Source organism: Fistularia commersonii, chromosome 22 (assembly GCF_037954325.1).
Source record: "Fistularia commersonii isolate RoL2024-O1a breed Wild chromosome 22, RoL_Fcom_v1.0, whole genome shotgun sequence".
Lineage (NCBI taxonomy): Eukaryota > Metazoa > Chordata > Actinopteri > Syngnathiformes > Fistulariidae > Fistularia > Fistularia commersonii.
In genome coordinates this window covers 11,546,253-11,563,162 of record NC_141305.1, presented here as the reverse complement: position 1 = coordinate 11,563,162, position 16,910 = coordinate 11,546,253, and the positions used below count along the sequence as shown (strand labels likewise).

General features: G+C 39.3%; 2 protein-coding genes across 2 annotated transcripts; both read left to right on the top strand.

Moving 5' to 3' along the window:
• The first annotated feature begins 2,511 nt into the window (after positions 1 to 2,511).
• Positions 2,512 to 5,129, top strand: c8h22orf15 (chromosome 8 C22orf15 homolog). Its single transcript, XM_086169838.1, has 5 exons — positions 2,512 to 2,612; positions 2,774 to 2,860; positions 3,349 to 3,471; positions 3,626 to 3,697; positions 4,106 to 5,129. The coding sequence occupies exons 1-5, from the start codon at positions 2,588 to 2,590 to the stop codon at positions 4,204 to 4,206; spliced, it is 408 nt and encodes a 135-aa protein (XP_086025964.1). The 5' UTR covers positions 2,512 to 2,587; the 3' UTR covers positions 4,207 to 5,129.
• Positions 5,130 to 7,580: 2,451 nt separating this feature from the next.
• Positions 7,581 to 15,472, top strand: LOC147221710 (T-cell-specific guanine nucleotide triphosphate-binding protein 2-like). The gene is made up of 4 exons (XM_086169728.1): positions 7,581 to 7,613; positions 11,581 to 12,106; positions 12,867 to 13,038; positions 13,386 to 15,472. The coding sequence occupies exons 2-4, from the start codon at positions 11,650 to 11,652 to the stop codon at positions 13,465 to 13,467; spliced, it is 711 nt and encodes a 236-aa protein (XP_086025854.1). The 5' UTR covers positions 7,581 to 7,613; positions 11,581 to 11,649; the 3' UTR covers positions 13,468 to 15,472.
• The last annotated feature ends 1,438 nt before the right edge of the window (positions 15,473 to 16,910 follow it).

The following is a 16,910-nucleotide window of genomic DNA, read 5'->3' as shown; positions in this document are numbered from 1 at the left end:
GTATTTTGTTTCAATTTTACACATTTTGCTTTTTTTATTTGTCTATTTTATGCATCAATTGCTCTTTGACACTTTGTGATAATTTTGCAATAAATTACTGGAAAATCAGCAAGAAACGTACACGTTTGAGGGAAAAGCTTCTCAACTGTTCCCTGAAAACACACACGTGACCTTGCAGTTTGCCAATAACTAAGAAGAATTATCAGATATATATAACTTGAAAAGTGGCAGAAAATGACCTGTTAATGTTACAAAAAAATTGTATCGGAGCTTTTCCTGCTTAATAATCCCAGCTGCAATGGCCTGGTTCCCAGTTAGAAGTCAGAAGCTGTTGGAAAACTTCCAGGCTTCTTGTCAGTCCGCATATGGGCTTGTGTGTCATGTCAGATATAGAAAGAAATTGAACACGCTCAGAAAACTGGTTTGCCTGTTCTGGGAAAGGGTTGCCGCCGAACGGCCGAGCCGTTTTTGGAGTTTCTTATTTTCCCAGCTTTTATCAACATTCCCCAGCAAATTCAGCTTACGGGCCTCTTTCTGCAGGTCACGGTGAGGTCGTGATGCAGACATCCAGGCTCTGATACTTACTTGAGTTCCACGCGGAGAGTATTAGCATCTACGACCGAAGCATCGCAAATTTCTAATCAGATGGCAGCATGTTTACATCTGATCAGTTTTAGGACTCCAGTTTGAAAACACGGATTGATTGAAATATTTTTCCCAATCAGGAAGTTTTTTTAAAGCTTGCGTCTCATCAATTACTGTTTAACAAATATTAGCACGCCGGCTAATACAGTCACCAGGACCTATCAAATCAAGAGGCTTGGTTGTCACCTTGCTCTGCATGCCAGTTTGTGCGTGCAAAATGCGACGACGTTTCTCTGAAACTGAAAAGCAACACATCACACCCTATACTTGCTCACGCATACGTCATACATCCCGAGGCGAGTAATAGCATTAATAAATAGCATGGAATTAGACATAGAAAAAGAAGAAAAAAAGTGTTTGTGGAGAGGCTGTGAGGCATCCCTGACAATTAACGAGGCTTTGCTCCTGCAGCGGCTCAGGAAAACAAAGGGGGAGATAAACGACGATGACCCTCTCTGCTCCCCTTACTATCCTCTGCACGGCTTTTTTTTTCCGCCACACTGCAACTGGAGTCCCAGTTTGAGATATGGTATGTCAGGACACTCTGGACCACATGTCTATAGAAGGTGTTGAGGATGCTGGTGGGGAGAAAAGGTGTATTTCAGCTTCCCTGGGAAGTGCAATTTCTTGGGAACCTGATGCAGTTGCTGATACATGTATGACCTTGCTCACGTCGTGACTTTCGGAGGTCAATATTCACCTCCTTTGTCTTGTCCATGTTGACCATGTTGTTGTCTCTGCGCAAACCCTCCAGGTATTTAACATCCTTCCTCATCGCCTTCCTCATCGGATGAGTCTCACCGCTGTGGTGCCGTCTGCAACCCTGATGATCTGCTCCACTCGTAGCTCGCTAGTACACTTCTCCTTGCTAATACAATAGTCCGCTCTCTGACTATCCAGTGTGAATACGTTGACGTTGCTTTAGCCTGCTAGAAGGCTTTGATGTTGCCAACTCAAATCTGATTGGTTGAAGCAACAGCATCATCAACACTTATTTTTTTGTGTAAAGGGTTAGCAGAACTGATTGTGCATCCCCCCGTCAGATTTCTTTGACTTTGACCCTGCCTGGCAACAGATGATGGCTGAAATGTGATTGGTTAAATGCTTTAATATGAAAATGCATGTCTGAAAGTGGCACATCCAGGGGAAAAGCTATGAAAGGAAGAGAACAGACCATTTGAAATAATTTAATAAGTATTAATGGACAAAATATTATTAACATCTGTGATTCGGATACTTTTCTAGGCCAGCAGAGAAGGCCTTGTAGGCCCTGACAGTCCACCACTGCTATAAGCCAATAATTATTATTTCCATATCAGCATAAACTTCAGATGCAAATATGCCTCATTAGATCTTGCATTTTAAGCCATTTGGATTTTTATTTAATTTTTAATTTGAATGATCTATTTCATATTTCTCTTTTTCACAGCTTACATGCAAAGAACAGGAAAAATGCAATACATATATATATGTATATATATATATGTATTGCATTTTGCATTTTGTATTGCATATAATACCTCCGCTTGAAGATGGACCTTCTGGTCACAAGCATTAGAGCTCTACAAAGTTTTTCTTGCAAATTAAACTTTGGTCTCAGTTACTGGATGGCGTTCTACTTCTGTCTTTTAGTTCAGAGAGCAGCTTCCAGTCTTTGGCGGGAAACAATAAGTTATCCTGTAAAGTCTAGACGTCTCTGCCAGTCCGTCTGTGTGTCCGGATTCCATGGATACGAGAAACAGCGGTCCCCCATCCCCTCATTTACAGGCTCTCAGCTTTGTGAAAGGGCTGAGTTTTTGTGTTGATGACGACAGGCTTTTAACGGCCTCCATTGTTGCCCCTGCACTCTGTCAAAGTTTGCGGCTCCGGGACTCTGGCATCAACGGATGCCTGAAGTTACCGGTCAGATCCAACCGCTGCAGGGAGAAGATCAGGAGGAACGATGTTCGTCACCGTCCTGTTCGGAGGTCAGTTGAGTTTTTGTTAGCTTTTGATGTGACCCAACCTGGTTTGTGAAGATTTTATCTGGGATTCTCGAATTATCTCTTTGAAGTTGTATCGCACCTTTGCTGTGATAAATAACTGCTTTGTTCTACATCATATTTACATGAATCACTTTTCTTGACAGACAGCAAAATGGAAATGTTTAATCTCAACTGTAAACTCTTGCACTTCATCCATAACTTAAAGGAGAGGAGCGGCATGGATGTCAAAGGTACTCATCAACTTTCTGGAAAGCTTTCCAGAAACGTTTCACATGGCAGAATCTGAAATCAGGCACTTTGCACTTTGGATCCAAAATAATCTGATTATAAAATCAAATCTGATGGAGATGGTTTTTGTCAGTTTTGTGAGCGGGACATTCAAAGAGCCCTTTTAACATGAAGAATCAACATTATATTTTCATACTTTACATTCAAAAACAAGATTAGGGTGTTGAGTTTTATACAATTTCACCTTTTGTTATTTCTGCCAAAATTTCTTGTTATTTCTATATACTTCTGGGAAGTATATAGAAGTCTGGAATGCTGCTGTCCCTCCGGCTTGATAATGACACACAACTGTCACATAATTAATTGCGTAGCGATGTATCGAAAACGACTGTTTCCAACAGCGGTTCACAAAATACACACAATAGAATGTAAAAGTCTCCTATGTTCAAATGATGTGGTGGTTTGTGGTGGTCTGCTGCTTGTTCCTCAGAGTGTGTGGACCTCATGGACAGCAAGGGGCTGGTGATGAACCTGGAGGCCAAGCAACACAGCGAGGAGCTGGCCAGCAGCTCGCTGGCCGAGAGGCAGCACTACGTCTTGCTGCGAGTCTGCCGTCAGTCCACAGTACCGCGCACATTTACACAAATTTATCCAAACAGCAGATTTGTAGAATTCATTTTGGATGACGCTGCTGAAAGACAAAGATGTTGAGTCTCAAGTATGAAGCCGATTTTCTCGCAGTTCAGCTCACATCTGGGTGTGTTTAGGAAGTGATGCTGGAGGTCGGAAGTACATTTCTCTCCTGAACAACTTCAGTAACAGCCACCCTGAATTGACAGGTAAGTGATCACTCAACAGAGCCTGACTGATTTATTCTGCTGACCAGTTACATAGCATGTACTACATGTAGTAGTACACAGCAAATACTATATATATATTTAGGTGTGAAATAAGATCATATCGACCATTCTTTAACATCTATTATTGTTGACTTGGACATTAACATGTGGTTTAATGGAAGTTGTCAGGGTGTATAATGTTAGATGTACTGTAGAATAACAGCTCTGCATACCAATGAATATTTTTAGATACTCCCAGCATCTTATTCATCAACTAATTGAATATATTACTTCCAATTAATTGCGTGTGAACTTTAACTATTGTATCTGCAGAAAAAAAATCTCTGGGATATTATTCTTTCCCCAAAAATCATCTAGAATAAGGATGCTTTTGTGTGTCCTTTGCAGAGCTGCTGAGGAAACTGTCGAGCCCTGGCAAGGAGCGAAACGGGAAACCCACGCGGAGGCGAGAAGCGTGGAGGAGAGGCGACATCTGTGCAAAAAAATAGCTCCTATGATAAGATGCTTATAGATCAGGGGTGGGCAAACTTTTTGGCTCAGGGGCCGCATTGACTGATAGAATTTGAAAACGCGTTCGTTAATTGTACATATCGGACTTGTCTGACATTTGCTTTGAAAATAAAACCAGCTTAGTTTTGAAGGCTCTGATGTTTGCTTGCATTTCATGCACAAACCAGTTTTTCCCTTGCAGCTTCACATGCAGCTCATTCATGTGTGTCAGTATGTCCACAGTAAAGGCTACATCACAAAGCCAATCTGTGTCATTCAGCTCAGGAAAACTCTCAAGTAGCTCCAAAAAAGAAATACTCTCCTGTTTGAGCTCCCACATTCATTGATCCAATCATTCAACCATTCACATCAAGAATGAATTCTGTAACAACCTTTGGCGGGCCGGATTAAAAAGGCCAACGGGCCGGATGTGGCCCGCAGGCCGTAGCTTGCCCACCCCTGTTGTAGATCAATTGTGTTCTGTTTCTACTAATATAGGACTTTGATGAATACGATTACTTTTTTGTGTGTAGTATTTTCATTTAATTTGCTAATATTTGTCAGAATTGTGACTGTTGGATAAAAACAACCACACCAAACTACAAACGTAAAACTCAAGAAAGGGTTTGAATAACCTGAAAATGCTGATAATTAATATAGTTGCTTTATGTGTGATATATTTTTCTGTGTGAGCAGTATGAGCAGAAAATGACTGTGTCTGTGTATGCTTTTTGTCCACACACACACACACACACACACACACACACACACACACACACACACACACACACACACACACACAGACACGCCATGTTAAAGACAAAAAGCCAACCACTGTCACATGTATTTTTCAGAGGAGCGTTGGAGATTAGGTTGACACACGTTTTTTTTTTTTATTTTCCTTCCTATTCATTAAAAAAATAAATCCTGATCATTCAATGAATTTATTTACAAGCATTTTCTCTTCCAGATTTAATAGAGGAAATTAAATGAAGGAGTAAGAGTCGCTTCAGAATTTTCTCTTCTCTTCATTGTATTAATTGTACCTTATAACTATGTATGTGCATACACATATGTGTGTGTGTGTGTGTGTGTGTGTGTGTGTGTGTGTGTACATACATGTATATATACACATATGTGTGTGTGTTTACAAAGACAGTCGGTGACGCAAACATTCTATTTGAAGCACAGGGTTGACGGTCACCAGGGAACTCCCCTGCAAGGCAAGAGGTGGTGCAGGATAACTTTTGAATTACGAGAAAAACAATATCCTTGCATCTCAGAATTTTTTTTGACAGTGGTCAAAAGGTCAGAACCTGCAAAATAATAAAGGTATCCGTGGAGATCTGGATACAATGAATGTGCGAAATGTGCGTTAATATCTCCTCATTAACTGGATGGAACGCAGGGTCTGCCCTTTTTTGATCTATTGTCATAGTGACCCTTGGAATAAGAGATCAGCCAATCTAGCAGCCTAACTGGGATCAGACGCTCAAGAAGCGTTCAGTATTGATGTCTTGCATGGTCAGCCGCGCACACTGCAGGGAAAGGAAGTCGCTGTGAATGAGGTGAGTTTAGCTTTATTGATTGCGGGATTTTCTTTAGAGTCTGACGCAGACTAACCGAGATCCCACACATTGGGATTTTATCTAAACAGAGAAAAAGAACCAGGCACTGTCCCTGACATTGCATTTGTCTTTTGCAACAGCTGCGCGTAAAGGATATGAACTGTGCTGAAATATGATATAAATGCAAACAAACAAAAAAATCACAGGTGAATGTGAATATAGAGAATAATTACTGGACCCTTGCACTCAAAGATTGCTGCTGTTAAAGAATTGATATTGTTAGGTTTTATTCAAGACATAAATGTATCAGCAGCTTCATTTAAAACAAATGACATAAATTAGTTAAGCAAATGTCACGAGGGATCATGGCAGTAACTCTGAACTCAAACCCTGGGAATGACTGGCTGATACGTTTCATGACAGCCGGGATAGGATCCAGATTCCCCCGCAGGAATGCAAGAAAAGCAGCAGAAGATAGTTGTTATATCTGCATTTGTTCACAAAAAGAATCCGCTGATGATGTTTAGTGGACTGACTCTTTGCAGTTTATGGGAAAAACTCCATTGAAGAGTATTAGGCACCTGTGTTACAGTTTGTGGTGCCAGAGTGACTGTTTGAGAGTGTTCATTCGGTTGTGTTGTAGTCACGGAACCACCCAGGTGACGGTAAAATCAGCTGTTGTTGGCCACGCCACAAGAGCCTGCAATATGACCAATTTGTTCACTATTGTGTATTCTGTGTGGTGTGTATTCTTTCCTTAGTGTGTACACTTTGTATGCACATCTATACGGTGCTTTTGAGTGTCAAGAAAGGCACCTTCAATTAATTGCATTCTTCTTGTTAATACAAACAACAACAACAACAACAACAACAACAACAATAGCAATAATAACAACAACAACACCACAATAATAATAATAATAATAATAATAATAACCGAGGTCTACCCCCTGGGTACTGATTAAGGCGACGAGCTACCAGTTTGATACACACTTCTAAATGGTTAATTTGCCCAATTTAGCTTAAACTATATGTTACTATTAATAATTAATGATATCAAGCGGTGTAAAGATGCTGATCATGTTAATGATTACTCACAAAAATGACAATGGTAACAAGATAGGAAATACATTGATATCAATATGCAACACTTTATTTCTATGTTTTCATGTTTCAGTGTTTTTTAAATTGAACATTTTCAAATGATCCCTGCGACAACAGTCCTAGGAAATCACAATGTACCTCCGCAGCATTTTTAACATTTTTAACAAACACTCTGTACAAGCCTGGGAAAAATTTTACTTAACAGTTGTGCTAACTCGAATTTAATATGAAAACATGCAATATGATTTTTTAAATTTCATTTTCAAATTCACACCAATGCAAGTGTGATTAAAAAAGAACAGCAACAAAAAAAATAGCTCACTGGCAAGTGGTGCCATTGGTGTTTATAGGTGTTCTATGACTGAGATTTTACAACCAGCCCGAAGGCGGCTCATGTGGTCCTTGCGGGTAATCTGGTGCCCGCGGTTAACGTGTTGGTGATCCCAGAACTAGACTTTGCTCGATTTGTCTGCAGAGACCGTGACGTTAATATCGAAAGTGAAAATGTTGGACTTTCGGTTTCCTGTAATTGTTAAACCGGTGCTCAAGATGTCCCGGCGCTGACGAGGGCGGTGCCAGTGGAGTCCTGACGGACGTTGATTGGCTGTCACCGTCACGCTGCTCAAAGTTGAAGGATTTCATTGGCTGCCGGTGTCACTATCGCTTCAGCTGTAAACTGTAAGCGAGAGATAGCAAGCCTTGAAGTTGTTCGAGGCAGCAAGTCGGGGGTCACGGTAAGTTCACATTTATTCATAGTCTGTCCAACATTTTGATCAAGTTTGGGCAATTCATTTTTACAAGGGGGCATAAGAGAAACCTGAAAGTAGAAGAGATTCGTAAAAGTGGAATGAGGAAGGCATTGAAGAGCACGAAGAGTGGAAAGGCAGTCGGTTCTGATGCTATACCTGTAGAATTTCTGGCTAGATTATTCAACAGGTCTTAGAGAGTGAAGAATGGAGAAGAAGTGTGATTGTGTCCATTTTTAAGAATAAGGAGGATATGCAGAATATATTGTAACTGTAGAGGGATACATTTGATGAACCATGCAATAAAGTAATGGGAACGAGTGCTGGAAACTAGACTGAGAGCAGAAGAAAAACAAAAAACAAAATATGAAACCCACTTCACCTCAGATTGCATGAAAGCATATCCCTGTTTCATAGGGGTGAAAAACAATAACAATATGTACTGTTTGTAACAGAGATTTCAGCATTGCCCTCGGCGGCTTAAATTATGGCAAAAGACATTTTGAGGTAAGTCTAATTAGTGTCATCATGTGGATTTCATTAAGGACTATACCATGAAACAAAACAAAACTTATTGAACATTTTCGTAAAATATTAATAATAAGCAGTTCATATAAATGGTATCTATCTACATTCCTACCTACCCACCCACCCTTTTTAAAAAAATGTAATATATGTATGGATTTTTAGGTCTATTTAGGTCTATACCATGAAACGAAACAAAACTTATTGAAAATTTTAGTTAAGTATTAATAATAAGCTGTTCATATAAATGGTATCTATCTATATTCCTTCCTACCCACCCACCCTTTTAAAAAAAAAATGTAATACATGAATGGATATGTTATAACACCCCCACCCCCACTAATTTTGTGTGCTGATAAATTAATAAATTAATTCAGAAACAATCGTAGAAATTATGTAGAATGTAGAAATGATAATTATCTGCTTTCATATATTTTAGGGAGCACATCATATTAGGGAGGCTAAGCTCATATCTCAGTTCTTTTCAGCAGAAAAGCAAACCTTCACTGTGAAGGTCACTACCGCTAAGGTGTATTTCACATCTTTCGCTGTTGAACACAATGTGTGTAAGATCACTGGCAAGTTGTTCAGGAAGATACTTCTAGACTCAGAAATAGCAAAAAACCAATGCCTGCTCCTCCACTAAGACAACAGCCATGATGAACTTGGCGCTGGAACCTGAATGTTCAGAGGACATGTACAAATAAATCTGCATAGAAAAAAGGCTGCACAGTATTTTGGTTGATGAAAGCAATGTCATCATGTGTGAGGAAGAATGTGTTATTTAAGTTAAGTACGACAGTGAAGCACAGGGTAAGGAGACAGTTAAGATTTGGCAAATGCCAAAGCTGAAAATACATAAACTTCATTGCATCATCCATGCATGAAAAAGGCATTGAATGGTCTAATTGCATAGGATTCAGCAGTAACAATTGCAATGTCATGATTGGCAAAAACAACCCTGTCTCACCAAGACTGAAAGCACAGGCCCCTCATTTATATTTAGTTTTGGCTATCTGAGTCACTTGGTAAACATACGTGCCAAAACTGCTGCTAAAGAGCTCTCAATGTCACCTGCAGAATTGATAATTGACATCAACTACTCCTTTGAGAAAAGTTAAAAAAGAAGAGAGGAATTTAAACAGTTTCATGACTCACATAGTGACAAACAGAAGTCATGTGATATTGAGAAGAGGCTGACAGACCCAATTGTGAAAATCTACACTTGTCTTCTCCACAATGTCACACAGTGTTTTGACAGATTTTTCAAAAGAAGGTGTTCCTGCATGACATAGCAAGCAGATTTATAGTGCTAAAGGTGTTTAGAGAGTAGGAGATAGATGTGAGCAACCCTGAAATTCACTGCTCAGATGAAGAGCTTTTTGTTGGGTTATTGACAAGGAGGCACTTAATAACTGAGGAAGCACTCCCGACTGACAAGACAAATCAATTCTTCAGAGCATTCTATGTCAGGAGCTTCTAAAAAATAGAAGAAAAAGAAAAACTTTCCAGTGAGAGACCAAATCTTGGCAAATTTCATCAGCGGCTAAACATTCAGTTTGGTGCATCACACCAAAACTGGAACAAACTCTTGTGAACTTGATGTACTGTAAAGTCAACAAATTCATTGACACTGAGTGCTATGAGCTTGAAGTGTCAGGTGTCAGGGAAATTGCTCAAGTCTGCAAAGCAAGCAGCATCTAAATACATTGAGACTCTGCAAAAGTCACAGGAAAAGAAGCTGGCTTTGCTTTGCCGGCATACAGACAGTTTTTTTTTTTTACCATCAGCAATCCTGTCCAAATTAAACAAACAGAAAGTGGCTTTTTACAGTAAACAACATCACATTTAACCACAAAGTCTACATTTTTATCAGTAAGTCCCCTTGCAGGATTATTAATTTGTCTCACATCTCTGTCTGTGGCTATCGTCTGACCAAGTCCGAACTTCCTGACTTTTCACTCTGACCCCGAAATACCAAAATGGCAAGATCACGCCATCGCTAATGTGCCCCCTGCTGTCCAACATAAAAAATGCAGCAGTTATTATTTGTGAATTATTAATGATAATTGTTAATTATTACCATCTACCACCTGGTTATATATATGTTTTTCCTTACACTTGCAAAGGCACATGCAATAAACACGTTATGCACTGGATCTATCTATTTTCTCACATGGACTTCTCATAATGAGAGCAAAGTTAGGATGCTGTGAGTTCCATTATCAGATTGTTTTTCTTTTACTTGATGTTTGAAGAGAAAGCCTTAATTGTTTCCATGAAAATGCATGGTACCATTGCCTTCATCTGTGGCCTTTTCCCTCCTGTCCAACTGCCTGGGTGGGATGTATTGGCTGCTGCAGGTGCGCTGGGCTTATCCATCTTAACTACGCAGATGGTCATCATCGGGGACAGATTTCATTTTCAAGATTTGTTGGCTTTCAATTTTACCTATCAGAAAGTCTCTAAGGTAGTGTCTAACTGGAGGTTCCCCACCTGTCTCAAAATGCTCCCTGCAAGTCATAGCAGTTGTTTTTTTCCAGCTAGATTTTAATGCTTTTCCACAGGACCGTTGAATGGTGAATGGCAATATAGGAATTATATTAGCAGTTGTTTCATATGAAAAAACACACTTGAAAGTGAGTTATTCGTACCGCCAGGCCCCCATACATAATGAATAAATCTTTTTTTGTTTCAATGGTCGAATTACGCTGTTAGTGTCAAGTTGATTTTTTCCAGGTGTCCTCACTGTCACTCAAGTTTTTTTGTCCTTTCTCTGCCCTGAATCAGGGGTCTAACTCTTGTTTAAAGAATGCTAAAGATTTTATTGAAATATTCCATCCCATGTTTTCAAAGGAACCCCCCCCCCCTCCCTTTTATCGTGTGAAAACATTGTTCATCAGATTTTTTTTTTGCTTCTCACTAATAATCCAAGTTGTTCTTGATCTTGACCTTTGTCTCAGACCTCGTAGTCTGGAGCTACTTCATCTGAAGTTAAGAAATATCTCAGCATACCATCGAATTAGTTTGGATCAAGGTGAAACAGATTATTTTAGTCCTGGTTTTGTTTAATCCCTGAATGGGAAAGTGGCCCTATGTGTTTTCTAGGATTTGCTTAGAAAATTCTACATTTGTTTCAGGCCAATGTGGGATAAGATTTCAAATTTTCAGATTGTTTGCTTTATTTCTTTCCTCTTGACTTTAGAATTCTAACATGAAAATTAAATCATATTTGATTTGTATACGTTTTTTTGTATCGTTAATACTCAAGTCAAAGAAATATTTTTGTATGAATGAATTAGCAGAGCTACAGGTCAGAGGCTAAACTACATATTCAAATAGCAAGTATGCATGACTATATAAGGGAGTAGATGTACTCTTTTGTTACTGTAAGAATCTGTGATTAATGCCCTGTTCTATGTGATTCAAGTCTGCAGATTATCATCTGCTGGAAGACTGAGTCAACAGAAAGAATCCCAACATTGCTGGCCACTGCAGGATGGATTTAAACAACATTTCAATAAATATTGGCATCACTGGAGAGACGGGTTCTGGTAAATCCACCTTTGTGAATGCCATCAGAGGTATCAGCAACAGGGATGTGGGTGCTGCCCCCACTGGAGTGATAGAAACCACAGTGCAGGTCACACCCTACCCCCACCCCTCCTACCAAAATGTCATCCTGTGGGACCTGCCAGGTATAGGAACTACCATGTTCCCGGCCAACAACTACTTCAGCCTTGTTGAATTCCGGAGATTCGATTTCTTCGTCATCATCTCTGACACGCGCTTCAGAGAGAATGATGTGAGGCTGGCAAGAGCCATCAGGAGCATGGGGAAGAAGTTCTTCTTTGTTCGATCCAAGATTGACCACAACATGCGCGACCAGGCTGCCAGTCAGAGGAACTTCAACCCACATGTGACTCTGGACACAATCCGGAGGTCTTGTGTTCAAGGTGGGTCTTTTATGTTCGTTCCCGTTATATCACGATCTAGGAGTAAATGTTGAACCCGTAGCAGAAAAATGTAAACATGACTTGTGATGTGATCTCAAGCAAACTGAAAAGTGTACCGTCGTTTAGCCGGACAATTGTAATGGCTACATTTTGATTTGAGTTTTATTTACAAAAAAAACAACAAAACATGATATGGTTTGATATTCCTCTGTTGCCTGCATGGTCTCTCCAGGTTCTCCCCTAACCACCCAAAGGAGAGTCAAAAAAATTCAAAAATAGTCAGTCAATAAATTGAATTAAATGTCCATAGGTTTGAGTGAGAGTGATTGGTTGGATGTCACGTCGCCCTCTGATAGACAGGTGACCAATGTTTCCGCTAAGCCGCGCCTTTGCGCAATCGCGCTCTGCTCCAGCGTTCTCCGCGGACAGCAAATCTGAACTGTAAATAAATTAAACACATTTATTTTATTTACAGTTCAGCTTGGATTTTTTTCATGCGCAGCATAGAATTGCTGTGCAAGCAGCACAGAGGGAACCTTTAAACCTTACCTCCTACTTAATAGCAGAATCAGTGGTATTGATAATGGATTAGTGAATAATTAGTTGCAACAAACATCCACGACATGCAGTTCCCAGAAAAGAGATGAAAAGGACCTATAAATTAGCAAAAGTCACCTAAAATTCAGCAAGCCAATACAGCTTCTTTACTTTAGCAAAGACACACCATCCATCATATGACTGAATTGTCCTTGCGATGCAGGTCTACAGCAGCAAGGTTTCCAGGATCAGGAGATCTTCTTGATCTCCAACCTTGAGGTCCACCTATATGACTTCCCTCGGTTAGTGCAAGCCTTCGACAAGGCAATCCATCTACTCAGGGCACAGGCTTACTTGTATGGCCTGTTTGGATTCTCTCAGCACTCACTGAACAGGTACGGCAACACTGACTGCCGCATAGCTTTTCTCGGCCACCGATGGGCGACTTCCTACAGTGATGACATCGCTGCTGAAATAATCAATGATCGGCACATAGGGTCGCTTGAAGCCAATCAACAGATGGACGTGGTCCAGACTAATCCCTGTTGCTGTCAGAGATTTTAGAAAAAAAGTACTCTGTCACCCGGTTGCAAAAACAGAAAAACCTTCAAAACTGTATTTTCATAGGTCATGATAGACTTGATAGGTCTGTTGATAACGGAGCATTTTGTATGATGTTTACTTTTGATAGATTTTGCACTGCTGTTTTGTGCCTGAAACATGTGTTTTCTTCTTTGTCTAGAGATGCACTTTTGGACTCGACAGAGCAGGAGAGTCGGAGGACACCCGTGCCTGAGCCTGAGCCCTTCTGTCACATCCTTTAGTGTGTCAGGATTGAGCTCTTTCCTCAACGGCATCTACCAAGATTGTCAAATGAGAACATTTTAAAGGCCAAACACTAGATTTAATCCAATTATTATCAATGATGGAGTGCTGGAATTCTGTTTTTATATTTTCTCTCCTCAGTCTACCACACCAAAGCACAAATATTACTTAAAATCACCTAGTGCTTCAATGCTGCCACTACATAACCATTTTTTATACCCTTGGTGCCTCCCTCTCACTTTGGTGTTTGTTTTTTTAGTGCTCCATTAAAATGAAGGAACATAAGGAAAAACTTAAAATCTCAGAGATTGCTGCCACTCAGTCAGATTTCCCCCACTGATTATTGTGGATAGAGATGTGTTGTTACATGTCTTTTGCTATTTTCTTTTTGGCTGTTCCCTTCAGGGGTTGCCTCAGCAAATCATCTGCCTTCATCTAACCCAATCCTCTCAATCTTCTTCTCTCACAAAAACTAGCCTCATGTCCTCTTCCAATTCTATTCAGTATTTATACATTTTATATCCTTCTAGTTGCCCATAAATCACGAGAAACATCTCTATCCTCTTAGATTGTGGAGGCATGTATTCACAATGACCACACTGTCCATCTTCACACTATCTTGGCATGACTATGACTCTAAGAACAGGGCATGTACTGTATGTAGCAATAGAAGTTTTTGCTTTAACTCCTCGTCCATCAGTCTGAGGGGATTCTGAGGGTTTGAGTTCTCAGAAAAAAGGGAAATATAATTCCTTTGTTTAAATGTTGAACTTATACTCTTATTTTCATTGTAAATGATGTTTTGATGCTTTTTCAAATGCTTCCTATTATATTTGTGCAGATGACACAGTCATCCGCTGTCCGTCCTTTACATTAACCAGAACTCTGGTTCATTTCATTCATTCCAATCATGAACCAATCATTCAAACACATTGAAAACCTTTTCTCCAAGCTGAGGGGAATCAAATCAAATTTTACCAGGAAAACAAGAAATTGCTTGTTATAAGCTACTGTTTTTTTTTTAATTTACCTCCGGGGGTTATGGTGCCTGTTGTTTTTGAATGTCTCTGATCGATACCTCAAAAAATCAGACTGTGCAGTGAGCATTTAATGTGAAAATTGTGCATTTTATTATATTTTATATGTGACTGTTAAACGGTAATCTTTCTCTCTATGTACTTTGCCATCGGCCGCATTTTGTATAGAAAACAATTTTCAGGCTAGTTCCTCCTTATCTCTCTACCTTTATGTGTAGAACTGAAAATCAATAAGGCCAAAATGGTCTAATAGTTTCAACATAACTTGAGAAAGAAGAAAAAAAAGCTATATAAATGCTGCTTCCTCTCCATGGAATAATTTACAGGTGGATCTGAAATTGTCAAATCTGATCTCTCAAAGTTCAGCTCTGTTATGAGGGACTGAGAGAGAAAGTCAATACAGCTGTTTTTAAACCCTTCTGCATATTTGTTGTATTTATTAGTAACCATGTTGTTGTGCTTTTGTCATAAGAATTTGTCATAGCAAGAAACCAGCAAACTTAAATGGAACAAGCAAAAAACTAGTTGTCAGCAGGATCGCACAAAGAGGCCTTTTCTTCAGAAAAGCATCTGCTCTGAATGAGGAACCTGAATACTTGAGTTTCACACGTGACATAAAGTCTGCACAGGAGGAAAAGCTGTTTTTTAATCAAGGTGTGAGTGTGTTTTCCACCCTCACTGAAAGTGACTGACGTCCGTTGAGGGAAATCCTTGGCTGCCATTCAGAAATACATGTGTGTGACATGGAAACCTGAAGCGTCCAAGTCATTAAAAAAAAAAAAAAAAAAAAAAATGAAAGGGTAATCCACAGATCGTAGACGGTTCTGCCAAGCATACTCATTTAAGAACTATTTCATTTTTACATGTATTCTGAACTTTTAATGAAAAAAATAAACATGCTTTTGGAGACAAACATGGCTTCCTTTTCTGCTAAAAACAGCAATCATATTAATCTTTATCTTGTATTTTTCCCCATATTTGAATGCCTTTGAGGAACAATTAAGTCACCTTTAAAATTGCTCCTATGAGAACACCTCACTTTTTCACATATATATCCAGCACATATATCTTTATTTATAAGTTACTTAATTTAAGTGGCTCCATTTATAAGCCAATTAAATTGCACTCATCCTTGCACCTGCATTTTGTGAGTTGCACACCAAGCTGCACTCAAATGTCTTATTGCACTGCCACTGTTCTATTGCAATATCCATATTCATATTTATAATAATGTTTACACCCTTCCTATCAGCATGGATCTAAATGCACTGCGGACAGCAAAGTAGGAATTTCATTGTACAGGGAGACACGTTTCTACACTGTACATGTGACAATAAACGCTTTGAAACTTGAATTTAAATGCTTGCATGCAGTAGTCAAGGTGGCCAAGTGATCAAGGTTGTGTATCCACTGTGCACTGCATGCACAGGTTCGAATCTCACCCTTGGTGTTTCTCTTGGGATGTATACCCCTTTGTGGTTCTTCACTCGCGTCCCGCTTTACTGTACATTCACAGAAGACTAAGCTGTCTGTGTGCATGATAGACAGGGTCCTATTATGTCGCCCTGTGACTGACAAGCAATTGGTCCGGGTGAAACAATTACTGTTGCCTGTGATTGACTCCTTGTGTGCAGGGGAAACAGTAAGACAAAACAAATGAATCAACAAAAGACCTTTAATGTGAGTTGATGTTTCAAATGTCATTTCTTGCAGTCAGTCAAAGAGTAAAACATTTCTGTTTATGTCTGTCTCTTTGATAAATAACTGCTAAACATCACTAACTTGCCAGGAAAATGTATTTCTTTAATTCTATTATCATTCATCCATATCTGGGAGCCACAAATTCCCTGCATTTTTATTGTTGTTGTGCTTGTGTGGTGTTGAAGATGAAGCAGGTCTAGTCTGGGATCCTGGCTTTCTGATGGAACAGGGGTCTCAGACTTGCGGCCCTTGGAACAATATTTCGTGAAATCAAATCTGTGTGTTTGTACGGCCCGTGCATTTTTTCTCACATGCATCTCAGGGGTTTTATAGAGTGGGTTTCGAAAAAAACGGGCGAGGAAAAAATGAAAAAGTTACTTTGCAATGAATTTTTTCTTCAAAATTTGAAAAAAAAAAAAAAAAGTTTTTTCGATGAAAAAATATCTAGTGACATTGTTAAAACAATCTTTTCTTATTTTTATAAAAAGCACAAAAACAATGGCAAAAAAAAAAAAAAAAAAAAAGAAACAGCAAAATTTAAAAAAGATTGATCTAATAACAAGAAAAGCCACATTAACCTTGTAAATATTTACCTCCTCTTATACATGCTACCAATCAATTTTCTAATAAATTCTAGTGGTAAATTTTCCCACAGTGACAAGATTTTTTCTTTTAACTCAACAATATTTTTAAGGTCTAATTTC